Below are 19,075 nucleotides of genomic sequence, written 5' to 3'. Positions count from 1 at the left end.
GTAAGAACACAGCTGCTCTGAAGCGATTTGAAAGGAATTTCACAAATTCATCCTCATCAGAATAGGACCTTATTTTTGTAAAATCTGCCTTTGATATTGCTTCTGTGACCATCGTTCTCTTGTAGTCTGAGCACAGTAAATAAATACAGTGATTACTGGTTGCGATTTTGCATATTTGCTGCCATTTTATAACTGTACCTATCTCTAAGCTATTCTGTTTCAAAATACCACTTCTGGCAATGCAAACTCTAACATAAAACTTTTTTTCTTTATTCCTTCCTTTGAAGACAAAGACAGGGATTTGTTTGCTGCAGGATGGTAACCAGGAGCCTTTCAAAGTGCGACTGCACTTAGCCAAAGATATTTTGATGATCCAGGAGCAGGATGTGATCTGTGTGTCTGGTGAGCCTTTCTATTCTGGTGTAAGTAGTTTTTATTTTTTCTGTAAGATGTACTTTATGCAAAGCAGAAATACTCTGTATGTATGTGTGCGTGTGTATGCCCACACACAAACGTATGCGTTTACTCCCACAGTTTGATATTTCATTTTATACTGTTAACAGTGTGTTTTAATACATCATCTTATGAGAGTAAATTTTAGCCATACTCATCTAAGAAGCAGCAATAAGGTAATAAATAAGTTATATGTGTGATGACAGTATTGTTTTTCTGCACTCACCCTTGAATATTGGAGCCACTGAATGCAATAGCAATTGCACAAGCAGAGAATTTTACAGTGAGTACAGAGACCTCAATGTACTTGCATATCCACATACTGCCAGTGGACTTGATAAGACAGTTGATGTGTAACTTTTATGGCAGGCCTTTGCTGGTAGAGGAATTATGTGCTGTCCTCCTTTGCTGTGGTTGCTTCATACGGTAGTGCAACACCTGACTTCATGCATGCTGCTAATTCATGCTGTGAGGGTCACTAGTTTTACCAGCATGTTATCTTAATAAAGATGGACTTCAGCTGGAACAGTGTAATAGTGTGATTTATGTATTACTGGTTTTATGTGATATGTCAGCTTTCTTATTTAAGCACCATATTGAATTTTGTGGGTAAGAAACTGAGCTTTGTAGACAATTATTTGGAAGATGTGTAAAATGCAATATAGAATAATATTGCAGGATTTGGAACTATTATTTATTAAATTCTAGAAGATCACTAAGTATGATAGCAGCCATTTACTATTCATTTCTATAGAAATTTTTATAGGTACTGTAATTGTATCTTATAGAGATGTTCTTAAGATCTGTGGGAAACTATCATAAACATTCTGCTCTCCCTTTGCGCGAAATGAAATTATCACAGGATTTCGTGTTAAATCTTGTGATGCATAGTAGTCTGGTATCTGTTTATGTAAATATTATATGACTGTTACTGTGTCTCTCTGTTTTATTAATTAATTGCTGTTGCAACATCCCTGTATTTCTAAATACAAGTGTAATAGAAAGGTACAAAGCAGAAACCAGAAATAAATTGGTAGAATATTAGTTGTGCTAACAGTGTGGAAAATTTATAGGAGAATCCATGTCACTGTTATGAACATCTTGAGGTGAAAAATTCTGAGTTTTTCTCTGAAACAAGAGTACCACACTGTCTACACTGTCTCCATAAAGGCTGGGTTTATTTGCATGACAAATCTGACATTAGCTTTTGATAGTTTCATGCTGTATAAATGCAGTTTTCTAAGACAGGTCTGTGTGCTTTATATGAAATATAGATGTTCCTTTTATCAATCAGTTCCTCAACACAGAGGACATCTAGCAGCTCAGATAAAAAGAAATTATGAGTTTGAGCTCAGGCTATGGTTGTTCAATTGGCAGCACACTGTGGCACCATTACTCCACCAACCCCATTCTGGCATTATTTCTTAAAACATTTTATTGCTCAAAAATATTATTTTCATTATTGTGCTGTAATATCTATTACTTCTACTGAAGCTGTTATTGAAATGTCTTCATGAAATGCATATTTATTATTTTTCCATTTCACGGAAAGGATTTCTCTTGCAGTTTTGCCCTCTTTAGTTTTTCAGTGGCACTATGAAAAACAGTGGTTGATTTGCTTCATCAGTTGCACTCTCCTTATCTTATTTGCATATTCAATGCATACCACAATAACTGATTGATATTAGTGTGATGGGGAGGAATTTCTTTTTTCCTGGAAGTGTCTTTTTGACTTCTGAGCACTTCACCCTGATTTCCTCTGGTCTTGAATCAGTAGGTTCATTGAAACTATGGATGATTGGCATTTCAGAAACAGTTAACTGTCCTTTTGTCACAGGTCATTTAAATCTTCTGGAATCATGTGCTTTGATTCTACAGGTTGATCAAACAGGTCCCACAGGCTTCCTTTTTTTTTTTTCCTCATTTTTATTCCTGATGTATTAGGTTTCTTACTTGCTTGCTTTCTTATTTTTTACTTTGCTTCATTGATTTTGTTCTTTCCATCATTCTAGACCGCTGACCACATCTATTTTTCTTTTACGTGCATGCTACACAGCAAGAGCAAGTGCTTTCATTAGCAGCAAAGGCATTGATTGCTTCATAGAATAAACTCTGAAGAATAAAAAGTAAAATTTGTAACTAAAGGCCAATATAATTGTTACATTTTACAGAGAATAGCTACAAGAAAAGTTTTTTCATCTGTTCTAATAAATAATCTTCAAATAATTTGATTATAAGGATTTACTAAATCAGTTCTGCACTGGTAAGGAACAGAAAGCTATTACTGTGTTTCTAGTTCAAAACAGTGTCTCTTCTGTTTGTTGGGTCTGAGTTAATTTGCATGCTCCTCTGTGTAGGACAGACTTTAAACAGATACTTAACGTTCCAGCAGTATCCTGATCTGCATCTTTAGGAGCCATCTAAATGAAATCAATAGCTCCTTAGGAATGAGGTGCTGCTTAATGTGAGTACATGGGACCTAGTTCTTAATTTAGAACACTTCCCTTTTGGTGGAAAACAGTTCTTGTTTTCCAAAACTAAACAGATGCAAAAGAACCTTGTGTCTTCTTTCACTGTATACAGTTTGGAGTAATAAAATAAAAAATCTAAAGCATTACAAGAAACATAAACAGTGTTAAACACTAAAAAAGAATAAAAATCTGTTTTTATAGTAGGCTAAACAAAATGATAGTGCAGCAAGTGCATCTCTGGCAGTTCCATAAAGCATCAACGATTGTTCGAATTACCATGAACTAGATATAAATTTGAGCATCAGTTGCATCAGTAAGTATTACAGAAATTTTTTTTTTTTTTGTGACTGATAAGGATTTGGCATCCTTGTCTCTAAATAAGAGAGGCATTGATTTGACAGACGGACCGCTTGGTGGATAAGGAATTGGCTGGATGGATACACTCAGAGTTTTGGTCAATGTTTTGATGTCCAAGTGGAGACCAGTGAAAAGTGGTGTTCCTCAGGGGTCAGTGTTGGGACTGGTCCTGTTCAGCATCTTTGTTGGCGACATGGACAGTGGGATCGAGTGCACCCTCAGCAACTTTGCCAGCAACACCAAGCTGTGTGGTGCTGTTGACATGCTAGAGGGGAGGCATGTCATCCAGAAGGACCTGGACAGGCTCTAGAGTTGGGGCAGTACAAACCTCATGAAGTTCAACAAGGCAAAGTTCAAGGTCCTACACCTGGGTTGGGGCAATCCCAAGCACCAATACAGGCTGAGTGTAGATTGTTTTTAAAGCAGCCCTGAGGATGTGGACCTGCTCAGGCAAGTTCAGAGGAGGGCCACAACAATATTCAGAGGGCTGGAGCACCTCTCCTAGGAAGACAGGCTGAGAGAGTTGGGCTTGTTCAACCTAGAGAAGAGAAATCTTGGGAGAGACCTTGTAACAGTATTCAAATGCCTACAAGGGGGCATTACAGGAAATCTGGAGAGGGACTTTTTACAAGGGCATGTAATATGATAGGGCAAATTGACTGAGGGGACATTTAGATTAGACATTAGGAAGAATTTCTTTATGATGAGGGTGGTGAGACACTGGCACGGGTTGCCCAGAGAAGCTGTGGCTGCCCCATCCCTGGAAGTGTTCAAGGCCAAGTTAGACAGGGCTTTGAGCAACCTGGTCTAGAGGAAGGTGTCCCTTTAAGCTTTAAGGTTCATTCCAACCCAAACCATTCTATGAGTCTGTGATCATAAATCTCTGTGACAGTCTGTTACTTTATGGGATAAAACAGTAAGGTTTTTCCACTTTTTTAATCAAAAAGAAATGCCCTGAAAACAACTGAATTAAACCATGTGGCAACTTCATCAGTATTGATGGCAGAGATATAGAAGATCTTTATTTTATATTTCCTTTTAAAAATATTTCTTGATTTACATGACATTATATTCACAAAAGTTTGCTTTATAAGCTATTCCAGATGACAATGTGCAATAAAGGAACTCCCAGCATTTTTTAGATGCGTGGGCCAATAGCCTGGACTAAAAAGGGTATCTTAATACTGACCTTGCTGAAAATTGTGATGGGAGGGGTCATAATCTAAGACATGACATGTCTGATCTGAAATATGAATCTTCAATATTTTTACCCCTAGGAAAATGTTAATCTTTACAATTCCAAAATCAGTATTACTGTTTTAGAGTTAATCCTCACAATTCCTATCACCTTTCATGAACTTCTGAAATTCAATTAAGAGGATTATTGTGTTTTATCAAGTAATCTGTTTTTTTCTTATTTTCTTTAATAGGTTTTATTTCTTTGCTAATTGTGCTCAGATTTTTTTTCTAACAAGAGTATATGTGACATCCGTAAACTAAGGATATGACAGTGTACCATCTGACAAGATGGTTTATTGAAATCAGCTACTGGTTTGCTAAAAGACTAAAAATAAAATGTGAGCAGCTGGCAAATAGTCTATTTCAGCTACCAGGAGAATTTACACCTTTTAAAAATTTTCTTAAAGGCTCTGTTAAAGAGCCATGGATTTTCCGGAAAGCTACTAACTCACCTGATGGTAACATGAAAGCGATGCTTTTGAGTAATGTAGTTGCATGCTGCTGTGTAGTAATGCATTATTTAATTAAACATGAATAATTTCTTTTATATTTCTTAAAATTAAGGATCTTTTGGGGAGAATGATGTGAAGATCGTTCATAATTCCAATAATAATAAAAAGTGAATGTACATTTATCTTATAATTTATAGAGCAACAGCTCTCAGAGTAGTATGGCATTTGTCCAGGGATTTAACTGAGATTAATACAAATATATCTGAATGTAACCTATGGACTGTAGCTGGGGTTTTGATAAAGAAAAGAGCACCTTTTCCAATGTCAGAAAGTAACACTGACCTAAATTGTTGAACTTTAGCCAGACCTGATACCTGGCATTATTAATCGCACAATCATTCTTCTTTTCTTGTAAAGATAAGAACATGTTATATCTTACTTTTAAAGTTGTCCTTTTGCTATTGTGAGATCAACTGTGTTGAAATATAACTCTATGCAAAGCCTATTATGGTATTACAAAAAAATACATTCCATTAGAGATAGTTTTTCAGCTCATGAACTTTGCACAATAACGTTTTTCTTGATTTTTAAAATTTAAATTATAGAAGTATTAGTAATTTTTAAGTATCAGTTTAAATTCAGAGCACATTACTTTACTGTCACTTGCTTGAGCAGTCAGATGAAGTTATTATATTTCCCATGCTTGCACATTTTAGTTTTGGAGACTTCCTGAGAGTGAGTTTTAAAGCTGTTACATTGGGTCAACCTCTTTTGAAAGCTTAAAGTTTTCTTTTCATGTATTTTGGTGTACGTAAAAGAAGTTCAAATAACATTATCAATGTTAATGACTAGAAAAAATGTCTGAAAAGCTAAAAGCTCAAAATAGTAAACATATGAGTTTATTTTCTGTATTGTGTTTATTTCTGTATTTATTTAATATTTTGATTCTGTTGTGTGATTGAATAGTATGAATGATGCCATAGTGAAACTCCCTGTCCTGGAGAGAATTGCAAATACGTGAACACATAGGTCACCAAGCGCTTTCCATTCTTGTTACCTTTACAAAGCTACCAGTAAGGATGGTGATTTTTTTTTATTGTGTTGGCATCTGTCAGCTATTCAGTGGAGTGAATCCATTTTTTTACAGAAGTCCTCAAATATCTATCAGATGGTGGTAACTTTTTTTTTCCCCTGCCAATCTGGACAGCTTTTAAAAGTGACAGCCTGACAGATGTAAATGTGCTTATTTAAGGACAACTTAAGCCAGCTTATTTTTCTGCAGCTACTTAAAAATAAAAAGCATAACCATCTACTGAGGCACAAACACAGGACTGCCATTTGTAAAGCCAAATGTGAAAGAGCAGAATAGCTTTTTCTCATTGGAAGAAGGCTTCCCCCCCGCCCAAAAAAAAAAAAAAAAAAGAAAAAGAAAAGAGAAAGTGCATACCAGAAAACACTCAGAAACCCCAAATCACTGGTCAATGGCAGTGTATGATATGAGGCAGTAGCTGGAAACTACACTTATCACAGAACTATTTAATGTAGTTCTGTGATATTCCTACCAAGCCTAGTGGGAATTCAGATCCATACTGACTCCAGGTTTCTGTGTTTTTTTCTTGTTTTGTTTTGTTTTTACTCTTTTATTTCTATAATAAGAAATACAGTACTTTTGAAATAAATTAATATTAGGAGTATGTCCTGGGTTCAGCAGTAGCAGTCATTTTTCTCCTTCTTAGTAGCTGGTGCAGTGCTGTGTTTTGACTTTCGGCCTAGGAACAAAGCTGATAACACTGATGTTTTAGTCTGGCCAAGGACTTTGTGAGCCTCATGCTCTGCCAGGGAAGAGGGGAAGCCGGGAGGAAGCAGAGACAGGACACCTGACCCAAACTGACCAAAGAGGTATTCCATACCACAGCACGTCATGCCCAGGAGGTAACTGGAAGCTACCTGAAGGGGCTAGTGGACTGCGGGGTGAGAGGAGGTATTTGTCAGTGCTTGGTCGGGCTGTGGGGGGGCGAGTTATCGGTCGGCTGGTGGTGAGGTGTTGTATTCTCTTCCCTTGTTATTTCCTTTATCATTATTATTATTGGTGGTAGCAGTAGTGATTTGTGTTATACCTTAGTTTCTAAACTGTTCTTATCTCAACCCGTGGGAGTTGCATTCTTTTTGATTCTCCTCTCCATCCCTCTGGGTGTAGGGGGAGGGAAAGAAGGGGGGGAGTGAGTGAACAAGCTGCCTGACTGGCTTTAAACCATGACAGAGTAGAATTTTTATAAGTAGATATTCAGGTAAATGTTTCTGATTTTAGACATATGCTGGGAACATTTTGAATTAAGAATTAGTGAGACCATCTTCAGTCTCCAGCGTAGCTGCAGAGGATGGAGGTTTCCAATTGACTAGCATTTCACCACCATCCCTTCTCCATTCTCCAGTTGCATGAGGAACTGAAATAGAGACAAGCTTCGAATGTCATACAACAGAAGTTGTTAGCAGATGAGCAAGTGTCCTGGCAAACCTTCTTAACACTATTAATTCAAATTGGAAATGTGACTGACCTGTGTCCTGTGTCCTTTACACTCAGAATGAGCACAAAGTTTGACTGCTCATGTCAGTTAATGCCAGAAATGCCAGTAAGAAAAAGCAGAGCATTATCAAAATAAGGATATTAAATCTCCCTTCTTGAAAATGTATAAAAACCAATTAATGAAAAATAAATTCTCATGACATTTTCTTATTTCAGGATGTAGGTGATTACTAATAGCTGATAAACTACACGAGGTGATGGCCTTGAAGATACTATGGTATCAAATATAAACAGGTTGATCTATGAAGTTGCTGCCAATGTATTGATTATATATTTATATTTTGTTATTACATTTTAAAAGCTATAAAACTCTGATTTTTTTCCCCTGCATTTTTCCATGTCACTGTGCTATTGTAGATACCTCTCCGTATCTATTCCTCTTTTCCCACCTGCTGATTTGTTCCACACCCATGCAGCTTTTTTCCATGTTCTTCCATATGTATAGTACCTTGGTGTCTGGTCTATCTGCTGTGACAAAGAGAGGTCTTCTTTTCTGTCTCGACCTAGACAAATTAATTCTTCATACCTTTACTCTTGCAAGATGAATTACCAGACTCACCAGTGTCCCAATTGAATGTGTTTTTGTTTCCTGTTTACTGTTGTTGTGGTCACAGAGTCACAGTCTTTCTTCACTTGTAATCTCATTTAAAATTATGCGCATGATTCCTAGAAGATTCTATGGATTTTAAGGAGAAATTTTAATACCTTTTTAATTAAAGCCTAATAAAAACACTGCTTCTATTTCATTGCAAAGCTCTAAGGAAGAATTTTTTGGGCAAAAGTCTTAGCTCTCCTTTCCAGTCAATGAATGTATGTGTGGATGAGGAATTTTCTGAGTTAGAGGCATGGAAAATGCTGACAGCTTGGCAGCAGCTTTGAATTTTTCAATAAAATGATAACTACTTTTGTTCTGTCCCAGGAAGCTGCTTCTAAAACACTGCTCTGAATCTTGCATTTAAGGATCCTAGGAGCTCTAACTTTCCCTCTGTTTGGTGTAATGTAGATAATAAATGTGATAATGGAATAGCAAGCTCGCAGGATATTTTGTGTAGTTTTAGCATTGAACTAAGTAGCTTTTAATTAAGTTTTAATTTGTAAACTTGAAGGTGAAGTTACTCTTGGAATTTGCAAAACCATTGCAAACTCAAGCATAGAGTATTATCCTGTGTCAATAAAAGGGAAAGTGAAACTAGGTAAAATGTTAATAGACAATCTACAGCTGACAGATTATATTTTAAGTGGAAAGTTGGAATCAGTGGAGCATCACTATCATAAATCTGAAATAGCCATAAATGATCAATCAGGATATTTAGAGCACTTCTTTACTGCTACAAAATGTTCTGCCTTCAAGAGTTGTTGCCATATTTCATTATGTCCTGGGTTCAGCAGTAGCAGTCATTTTTCTCCTTCTTAGTACCTGGTGCGGTGCTGTGTTTTTGACTTTCAGCCTGGGAACAGCACTGATAACACCAATGTTTTTAGTTGTTGCTGAGTAATGCTTACTCCAACCAAGGACTTTCTGAGTCTCATGCTCTGCCAGGGAGGAGGGGAAGCCGGGAGGAAGCAGAGAGAAGACACCTGACCCAAACTAACCAAAGAAGTATTCCATACCAAGGCATGTCATGGCCAGTATATAAACTGGGGGCAGTTACCCAGAAGGGCTAAATTAATAGTTGTAAAGCCTTTAAAGAACTTATAGCCATTAGGCCTGTGAAAAGCATTTTATTATTGTCACTGCTTGTTTGAAATACTAAATAAAGAAATCAGAACAAAATAATTTGCTCCAGATTTCTGGTCAAACTTCTTTATTCTAGTAATCATTCTATTAAAGATACTATTTTACATTAAAATATAATGCAAGGTTTATTCACGTTACTTTGAAGATGGCACTGAATATGAAACTTGGTTTGGGATTTTTTTTTGCAAGTCACATGCAAAAAGTCACATGCAAGTCATGCAAGTCACAAAGAAAATCTTAGTTGGATAAAGAGTTTTCTGGCAACCCATTGCAAAGCTGGTATCTGCCATCCAAATACTTATTCAGGTTACTTTGCTACTCTAAGGAGTAGGATTTGTTGACGTTCTGTCTCTCTACTGAATGGAGGACATAGATGATGAAGATTATCACCTATCTTGGGCTCCTGCTTTGACTGACATGCACTGAATATTTTTCTTTATGGATTACAGTTTTTACATGTTTATGAAAAGTGTGATGCTTCTGACAGTTACGGAAAAACTTTTTCACTATATTGATGATGCAAGATTGGCAATTGCAGAGTAGGCTATTATTGCTAGTTTACTGATGAAATATAGAGCTCATGTACTTCTGATGTGTATTTTTGAAGATCATTAATTTTTTTGCATGTGTGTAATTGCTAGCTATTATGCTATGAAGCATATGTAAGTCTTTACATTAAAGATACACCAAAGCCATTCTTTATCATAAGAATGAGAAGTGTGTTGAATTAACCTAGGTTAAATGCAGTGCGATGCCTTCATTGCACATAATCACTGAAGTGATTCAGGTTTGCAGTATGTTTTCAAAGTTCAGTTCAGTTCAGTAACAGACATGAAATATTTAATATCTACTAGAAAAGATCCTAGAAAAAATTACTGGATGAAACTCTGCTGATAAATCATGTTGTGTGTGAAAATTACAGTTGCTTGAATTTTTTCTGTTCCCTTTGCTTACTTTTACTGTTTTGTTTATTTAGTAGTCGGCTATGCTAGTGAAGTATTTCTGAAGCATGCATTTCTTCCTCTTAAAAAGTAATTCTCAACTCCAGTGGAAAATGTTTCTAGTCCTGTTAGACAGCATTGGTAACCTCACATAAGTCTGCAAATCAAGAGTTTTCAGGGCTGGTTTTGACTCTGCCTTCACTTAAGTGAAAACCAGAAATAACATTTTATTGATGCTTTTACACTGTTTTTTGAAAAGAAAAAAAACAACAAGAACAGAAATTCTGCAGGACAGGTTTTTATTAGGTTTTTTAAAGCATAGCTCCAGTTCAGAATATGTTCATATGTCGCTATTTAAACTTTACACTGACTACTCTCATATGGGCTACAAATTTTACTGAAGATTTATGTTTTTCACTAAGCATACCACTTAATTTGAAATTTAATTGTAAAGGGTGATATTCTTTATTTCACTCATGGTTATTCTAGTACATCAAGCCAGTTTATTATTCAGCGTCTTCTTAGGTAATGCAAATATTTTCTATTTGATTTAAGATCTATAACAAAACTACTAGAATTCATTTACTAGAATGTGCAAGTCAAGCTTCTGTTCTTAACTTCCTTAACTTGTTCTTAAGTCAAGCTTCTGTTCTTAACTTCTTAACTTGTTCAACACAAGCTGGAGCTGAAAATGAGGTGGATTTAACAGGAAAAATACAGCTACCACTGAAGCCACAGCTGAGTGTTTCATGTTCATCTGTGTAAATTCAGCTTAGACCACACATTGAGCTGTGGTTTATATTGGCTTATCCTGAATGTACTGCCTGTAGCATTACCTCTGGCTGAAATCTCCTGACAGACTAAAGGTTTTATAAGTACTGTTAGTGGCCTGAAGTGAAATAACTTTGTGGACTGAACCCAGTTTCTGGGAACTTCATTATAAAAAATCCTTCCTAGATGGTGTGAGTTGAGAGCTGTCGAGACTCTTCTGGTCCTTCTAGACAGTGCAGAAGCACATAGATGAAACAGGATAGTCATATATTCCTCTATTGCTATGCTATGCATTCATTAGTGGGTAACAAATATAAAAGTGTATTTTTTCATGCATTTCAAATGTAAATAAAAATATTGAAACATTGGGCTATTTAACAATAAAATTATATACCTCTTTCTTAGAGTAAACATTTGCAAGCTTTAGACTAAATAAATAAATGGAAAGTCTCATTTTAGGCAACCAATTTTGTCTTGCCATTCAAAACACTGACCTAGTTTATGCTTGCTCTGTCTGCAGTTACTCAATTCATCAACAAATTTGAGAAAGAAAGCAACTGATTTCCCCTCAAATTTAGGTTTCCAAAACTCTTTTGCGGTAGCCTGACATGCTTTCTTTTCCTTTCTGTGTATGAAGGACAAAATACCTGTGTAGATATTCCATCCTTTCTGTTACTGGTATGTTTCTGATGAGAGACATTCAAATCTGACTGACACTGGCTGATTATGCTGAAATAGATGACTATATAGACATAAAATATATATTCAGACTTACACTATGCAATACATAATTTATAAGATCTAGACCACATACAGAGGACATTAAAAACTCCATATATTCCATGCATTTGGAATATCTGCTACTAAGGCTTTTTACTGCTAATTGACTAATTCTAAATGATCTTTGGAAATAAAGTCAACAAGACAAACTAGAAATTAAGAAGTCTTTTTTGTAAATGTTCATATCTAAGTGATACACTAGCCTACAGTTTTTACAGAAGTGCATTTAGAATGAGCAATAAAAGTAAAAAAAATGGGCTGCTTTAAATAATTCTATCTGTAACAACATCCTTTGAATCATTGCTTATGATTTTTAAACCATAGCTATGACATCAACAGTGGCTGTGATTGTATTAGTTTTTTTAATTTGGGTAGGGACTGTGCTTTGAAATGATTTTCTAGATGATTTGCGCTTATGTGCTGGTTCACATCACTGAGTGGTCTTGGATTACACAAACTGTATTCCTTTTGGATTAGACTAAATTGGAGAATGTCCTACAGGAGTGCAGTTTATGTACTTCAGTGTGTATTTTTCAGTCTGCATATGGGACCAGTTTTGGACTAGGCAAGGTTAAGACCTCTGAAATGCATGTGTTGTGCACTAACTTAAAACTTTACAGTTCTGTTCTTATTGCATTGCAGTAATTGCTAGTATGGTATAAATTGAACAAATGAATTTTAGTCTGAGACAGAACCTCAGCTTTTTTTCCAGACTTTGTCTTTTTTCTCTGCCGCATAGGTTTCATGGGATTTTTTGCATTGTGAAATTCTCAAGTTTATTAAAACAAGAAAAATCAAAGTAGGGAGAAAGCACAGCAACAACTTATCAAAGTGTGAATATAGATGTTATGGCAGAAAACATTAAATCTAACTTCTTTTTTTTTTCAGGAAAGAACAGTAACAATTAGGAGACAGACTATAGGAGGATTTGGATTAAGTATAAAGGTAGGATGGGGATTTGGGGTTCTTTTTCTCTATTACTCCCTGTTACACAAAAAGTGTCCTTGTATATAGTTAATGTTACTTTTAATGAGGACAAACTATATTTTAGAGGACTAGAAACAAGAGAGTGATCTTATTATAGGATGTAAGCTACTGTCCAGTAGGTAAGCCAGCAGCTACACTACCCTATGGAATGGAAGGCAATGTAAAGATGATTCCCTTAAAATTTAAGGTGAGCAACTCTAATAAAATTTGATAAGAGAGGTGAAAACTGTTTGCAACTACACAGACTGTACTTTTGTTCAACAGCACTCTAATTCAAATGATTATTAATGAATGCTAAATTACACTAGCAGACGCATGGAACAGCCAATAAGTTCATCATCAATTCTCCTGCAAAGGATATCACATTAATTCACTGCAATTCATTAGTAGGACAGAGTATTACCACTTTTTCATATTTATTTTGCTGTAGATCAACCAAAGGTAGCAATTTATCAGGCTACATATTTTTGCTTTATTCAGCAAGTCGTAGGAACGTATATAAGTGTAGGTGATCCTTTTTTGAGGGAGAGGGGAAGGGTTAATAATTTTTGTCATTAAGCTCTATGCTTTTGAAAATCTGTCATATTTTAAGCCCCTTCCTTAGTTTTGAATCTCAGTGTAGACAACACAACATTAATTCTATCTGCTAGACACAGCAGTCCTCAGTCTCAAGGTAGCAAATGTATTCACATGAATACAAAGAGGCCTAAATTACATATACAATGTGAAAGTATGGACTTTCCTGTGAACATCTGCTAGTGCTGACCTTGTAAAAAGGGACTCGAGGGATTAATGTGCATTTGTGTTGTCCTTGATAAGAATATTGCTGAATAGCAATACTAGTTATTAAAATATGTCTCGGTACACTTGCCATTATCTTCTTGGCCCACTGAAGACCTCTAATCAAGGAAAACTAATTGCTATTTTGTGGCCAAAGTTTCTCGCAAGTTTATTCAACATCTCACAAGTTATCTTCCTCTAATATAACTTACATTTCACTGAATAGTGATGAAATAATGAATTTCAGTGTAAAATTAGGTATATGTCTGAATGAGGTTTTATTTAGCTGGTGCCAGGAAATAACTGATTACAGTAAGGACTTTTGAGGTTTGGAGAGCAAATCTCATTAAGAGTCACTAAAATTGATTTCTTAGGTATACATTACAGTGGGTTATCTTTTAGAATTAAAATTGCTAAGAAATTCAATATTATTTAAGTATCAGGTACATTGTATAAAATGAAATATCATTGAGAAATACAAATTAAATAGTGAATGTGCAGTGGTCTTTCTTAAATTAGTGGAGTGAGATATTCTTAAATTTTTAGAGCAAGATGTCCATTGTTCTGCAGAAAATCCTTGAAAGTTGCAGAAGTATTTAAAAGTGCCAAAACAGATTGTTAATTCAGCCTAGACAATAAAATAAATCTTGTTTCCGTAGGGAAACAAAACAAAACAAAATATCTATATCAAGTGTACTAGAAGCAGCTGCAATAGAAATTACAAATAAAGGCTCTAAATTAAAGTTACTTATTGCAGAGATATTTTGATCAGTATTAATCTTAAGTAGTGGAAAGGTTAAGCTACCTAAATTCAGAGTTGAATAGATTATTTCTTTTAAATTTTCAGCAAAGGAAACAAACTTACTCAGATGGTGTAGAATAGATAGTGAAAATGGCAAGTAGAATTCTATGTGTATTAAACAGTATTATTTGTTTATTTTTAGAAAATCAATAAACATGGAACTTCTTTTGCTAGATCCCATTTTTAGTAACCCCATACTCTCAAAAAGAAAGATTGACAAGCAATTGGATAGTCAATCTAAACACAATAATTAATATAATCTGCTACTATAATTTTAAGATAGTAGTAAGAAACAACTTAGAACTGGAATTTAAAGTAATGCTCTTTGTAGCTTGGTAAGCAAACTTTATGCAGACTTACTGAAATGGACTTTTTAGGTATGTCATGAAATGTCAATCTAGATTCCAAATATTCAGAAGAGTGCTAGTTTTCTTTCTTAAAAGGTACCAATCATGGTATGCTTCCTCTTGCAGATGAGTAACAGTTTGTTACTTTGGGGTTTTTTTGAAGATACCTAAACTTTAATAATGGACTTATATTTATTATTAGTTTTAAATAGAAAAGTAACTATTTTTGTAGAAGTGAGGAGGCTTTTCCTCCTTGTTTCAGTAACTCAATTTCCCACAAAACCACATATTCTTGTTGTCTTGCTACTCTATGGTTACTTGAAGATGAAGGTTGTCTAAGGACTTATTTTAATAAAGTGATGTGTATCAGGGGATGCAGTTTATCTGATGTGTGAGTTATAGCAGTACAGTGATTAGTGCCACTTTAAAATATTTGTTTCAATATGATTTTGTCTAGTTTTGGCATTCAGCTTTTTTAAAAAAAATCTGCTTCTGAGATTGATTTACACAAGATCTGAACTTAAGCCCTTTAAAATAGTGTTTATAATCCACCCTTTGAAGGTGTGAAAGAACAAAAGAAAACCAGTTTTTGTATTTTGCTGTACTATATTTTACTGAAATTAATTGCAAAAGTGCGGTTGAATTTGAAGCAGAACTGATCTGGTTTACACTCTTCAGAAGGAATTATTTTCTAATTTCTGAAGCCCCTTTAGAACTCTCAGTAATAAACCTCTCTGTGTGAAGGAATAGCCATGGAGTTAGATGTGGAAATTGTGTAGTGTAGTATTTCAGTCATTTATCACATCTCTGACACATTTGTGATTTGATACAAGAAGCTGCTAAGTATATGACTTCTGAAAGAACATCATGTTTCTCAGTAATTGGAGTGTAGAGTTCGTATGGAAATGGACAATAAAATTGATAGTTCATTAAATAAATTAAGGTTTGCAGTTGCAGTCTGACTTCTGGCTACTAGGACACTGTACACTGCCATTTTCCTGACTGTGTTGTTTGTTCTTTTTAAATGATGAATAGCATTGCACATCTGCTGAGATTCAGTATGACTTTCAAAATTTGACTCAATCAAAAAATCTCTAAAGCAAGCATATGCACTTGTCCTGCTCACACTTATGTACATACTTAGATGATTTTTTTCTCTTCATTCTGTGATATTTTTTCATTAACACATTTTCTTTGTGTTTCAAATTGACACAAGAAAAAATAAAAAGGCTAGAAAGCTTGAATTAAATAGATGAATCATCTAGCTTTTAGTTTAAAAATTTATCTTTTCATCTTTAAAGGCTTGTGTACGTGATTCCTGGCACAGTTTTGGCTTATACCAACTGGTAGTCTTTAAGACAGTCTTTGAACACAGTTCACAGCTTTACATGGACTGCTTCCAATAGGCAACATGTATAATGTCGCCATTTTTCAGTTGGGAAGATTGTCCTCATAGACATTAGCCATATTGTGCCAATAGACCTTAAAGCTATTTTTGTTAGTTCAATAAATGTTGCCTTTTAGTATGAAATAAAAATGTCACCTATATTGTCTGCGAATGCTGAAGTCCAACAATTGCTGCAAGGTTTTATAGACTCCCTTTGCTTAGAAAAACAAAATAGTAATTTTCTTATTATACTTGGAGCCGAACACAAAACCAGCATTTGTCAGTAGAAGTCGCTAGCTTTAGTTCCGTCTTTTTCATTACTAAAATTTCAGAAAAGAAAACCTCATACATAAAAAACTGGTTTAAGAAAAAATCCTTAGAACTGTATCCTGTAACACTTTGAAAGGAATTGTGGGTGACCGTCCATCAGTAATGGCCAACATCCAGGACAGTGACCTTCAAACAGCTGTTAGTGATTAGAGCTTCCTCTGCCTTTTCTATCAAGACCACCTTCACAGGTGTGTAGCTACCTTTATTCCAAGCTCAGCCATGCCTGCTTAGGGTGAACTGACAAAGAAAATTTGCATTACAAAGATGGTTGTTACAAGTCTGTTAGAGCTCTGAGCCCTTAAGACTTCAGCACCATTACTCAACATTACTTGACTCCTGATCTGAGATCATATAGCTACATTTCCACATTTAGAGGGATAGAAAATCTAAAACATTGGAAAAGATCCATTGTCTAGGTAGGTGGTCAACTATTTTCTCTGAAAGAGAAGAGTAAGCAAATGCTTAACCAGTATTCCTAGGAAAAATGACAGTGTAGCAGACTGTAATTTCTGAGGATCTGAATTTGTACAGATTACATTCAGGCTTACATGTTGATATTCTTTACAGAGGAAAGAAATATTTGTGTCTTAGTGTGTATATGCCTTTCTCTTCCTTTGACTTTCCTTTTTATTTAAGGTTTCTTTTTAATACTTTATTCTTAAGCACCATAAATGTTTCCAGTCCCCACAGGATAAATTGAATGAAGCAACAGCACTGAATTGCTGCTGAACTGTTGAATTACTGTCTAGCTTTCCTTTATTTCCCCCCATTTATTGAATACCTACTGTTCCATTTCATAAGGTTTCCTTTTTGTTTCCTTGTTACTTATTCCAGTGCTTTGCTCACTCTTTGTGCTTGTGTAGGAGGGACAGAAACAAATAAAGGCTACCTTTGAGATGAAAAGTCCAAACTTGCTTTTTTCTTGGGCTTTTGTTTACCTGTTTCTTGCCAGCATGAAAACTGATCACAGCATGGCTGCCATTGTAGTGCAATGTCCATTTTGCTTTTTGCAGGACACAGTTTCATACATTAATCTCTCCAGAATTCACAGGAACTAATGTTCTTCTTCTTCAAGTCTTGTAGAGGTTTGAACAACATTCAAATCACTTCCTGAGCTGATGATAGCAACTGAGAACTTCTTTATGAGAGGCAATAAGGAATTAATCCCAGTGAAGTTTTGGATTTTTGTTTGTTTTTGGTTGTTTAGTTTTGGGTAAAATTGCCACTTATTCTGTTTTCAGGGTGGAGCAGAACATAATATTCCAGTGGTCATTTCTAAGATTTCCAAAGAACAAAGAGGTGGGTGTCAGATTAGTACACTGTGTTTCGATGTGCTCCTTATAACCCAGTGCATTAAGTCTTGAGATTCTCCAGGAAGTGTTAAACAAATGCTGTATCTCTCCATGTTATTATGATCTCTATCCTCAGAACTGTTCTCTGAAAAAGTAATTTATATTTGGAATATTTTGTAAACAGTGTTCTACATGTTTTTTTTTTTTTAAACAGTTCTTGTAAGGCATTATTTTTAAGGAGAGAAATAATAAGGTATTTAGAGAATAAAAATGCTTAACAGATTTAACTTTTGTGGCTTTTATTTCCAAATGATTATTGCCAGGAAGCTGTAGCAGATCAAATGTTTGCCCATTAGAGCGTGGTAGCACAAGAAGAGAATGCCTGTCTTTTTATACTGGTTAGTAGGGTAGTACTTGAACAGGGGTGGGTAATGACAAAACCTTGATAATACCCCTGTGTTGTTATTAGATGCTGTTCTGTGTTAAGCATTTGCAGCAACTCATAACCTAGAAAAACTGGTGCTGCATAAGGATTCATTTTTAATACAAGCAGAGCTGGTGCTGAATTGGTTTTGAAGTATTGTTTTTGACTGGAAATGTTTTGAAATTACTGGACTGATGTAATATGTACTAGAAAGACGGATAATGGTTAAACAACTCATGATGTGTGCAGTGATAAGGGCTGAAGATTGTGAAACAGTACTAGCATTGGGTATTTAATGTCTGTATTTAAAGTTTGTGTATATTGGTGTACATTTCTGTAAGGTCAGAAGCGCAAACTTGGAAGCATTTCCTTCCATCTGTTATGCAGTAATTTTAGAATCCTGATTCTGCACAGTTAAAACATGCCAGTATAAAAAAAAATTCATATTTACCCAAACAGAGAAAGAGGGATCAGGATACTGAGAACTGAAAGCCAACCCTGAAAGGCAGACATGAAAGTTGTATGTAGGGATGCTATAGAGCAGCATGGAATGAGCCCCTAAGGAAGGCAATAAGGTTAACTTTAAGGAGTTATACTTGTGACTCTGTTCTTTTCAGTATACATATCAGAATGTAATACATAATAGTGTGGCATGTATTACCTACACTAGCTATTAAAATGCTATTAAGGACTGCAAAAAAATAAAAATTTAATTGAGCACACAAAAGTGCAAACTTTTTTTATCATTTTTCTGCTGCAGTCACTGATACATTTTCTCTAACCTCAATACCTATCTAATCTTCATTACTGCTTCTCATAAAAATGCTGCTGATTTTTAGAGCTAGTTTTGAGGGACATCTCTTGTACAACTGTCTTGTGATATCATACCATGCATCTGCACTAGGGATGCAGAAAATTCTGTTTAACCCAGAGGCTGTAC

At 35.3% G+C, this 19,075-nt stretch overlaps 1 protein-coding gene across 6 annotated transcripts in view; it reads left to right on the top strand.

The window, feature by feature from the left end:
• SNTG1 (syntrophin gamma 1) overlaps positions 1-19,075 on the top strand; it is a 319,254-nt gene that overhangs the window by 173,877 nt on the left and 126,302 nt on the right. For 3 of the 6 annotated variants that reach the window (XM_061448505.1, XM_061448506.1, XM_061448504.1), the window contains exons 3-5: positions 288-422; positions 12,675-12,731; positions 17,661-17,718. In XM_061448505.1, coding sequence (XP_061304489.1) covers positions 288-422; positions 12,675-12,731; positions 17,661-17,718 — 250 coding nt within the window. The remainder of the gene's footprint in view (positions 1-287; positions 423-12,674; positions 12,732-17,660; positions 17,719-19,075) is intronic. The other 3 variants (XM_061448508.1, XM_061448510.1, XM_061448509.1) reach the window with 1 other exon arrangement.

The sequence above is a fragment of the Pezoporus flaviventris genome, unplaced genomic scaffold (genome assembly GCF_033815535.1).
Source record: "Pezoporus flaviventris isolate CSIRO_AGI_PZ_B2104156 unplaced genomic scaffold, CSIRO_AGI_Pfla_v1 ptg000007l, whole genome shotgun sequence".
Taxonomy (NCBI): Eukaryota; Metazoa; Chordata; class Aves; order Psittaciformes; family Psittacidae; genus Pezoporus; species Pezoporus flaviventris.
The sequence above is the reverse complement of the archived record's forward strand: the minus strand, read 5'-3'. Positions and strand labels throughout refer to the sequence as shown.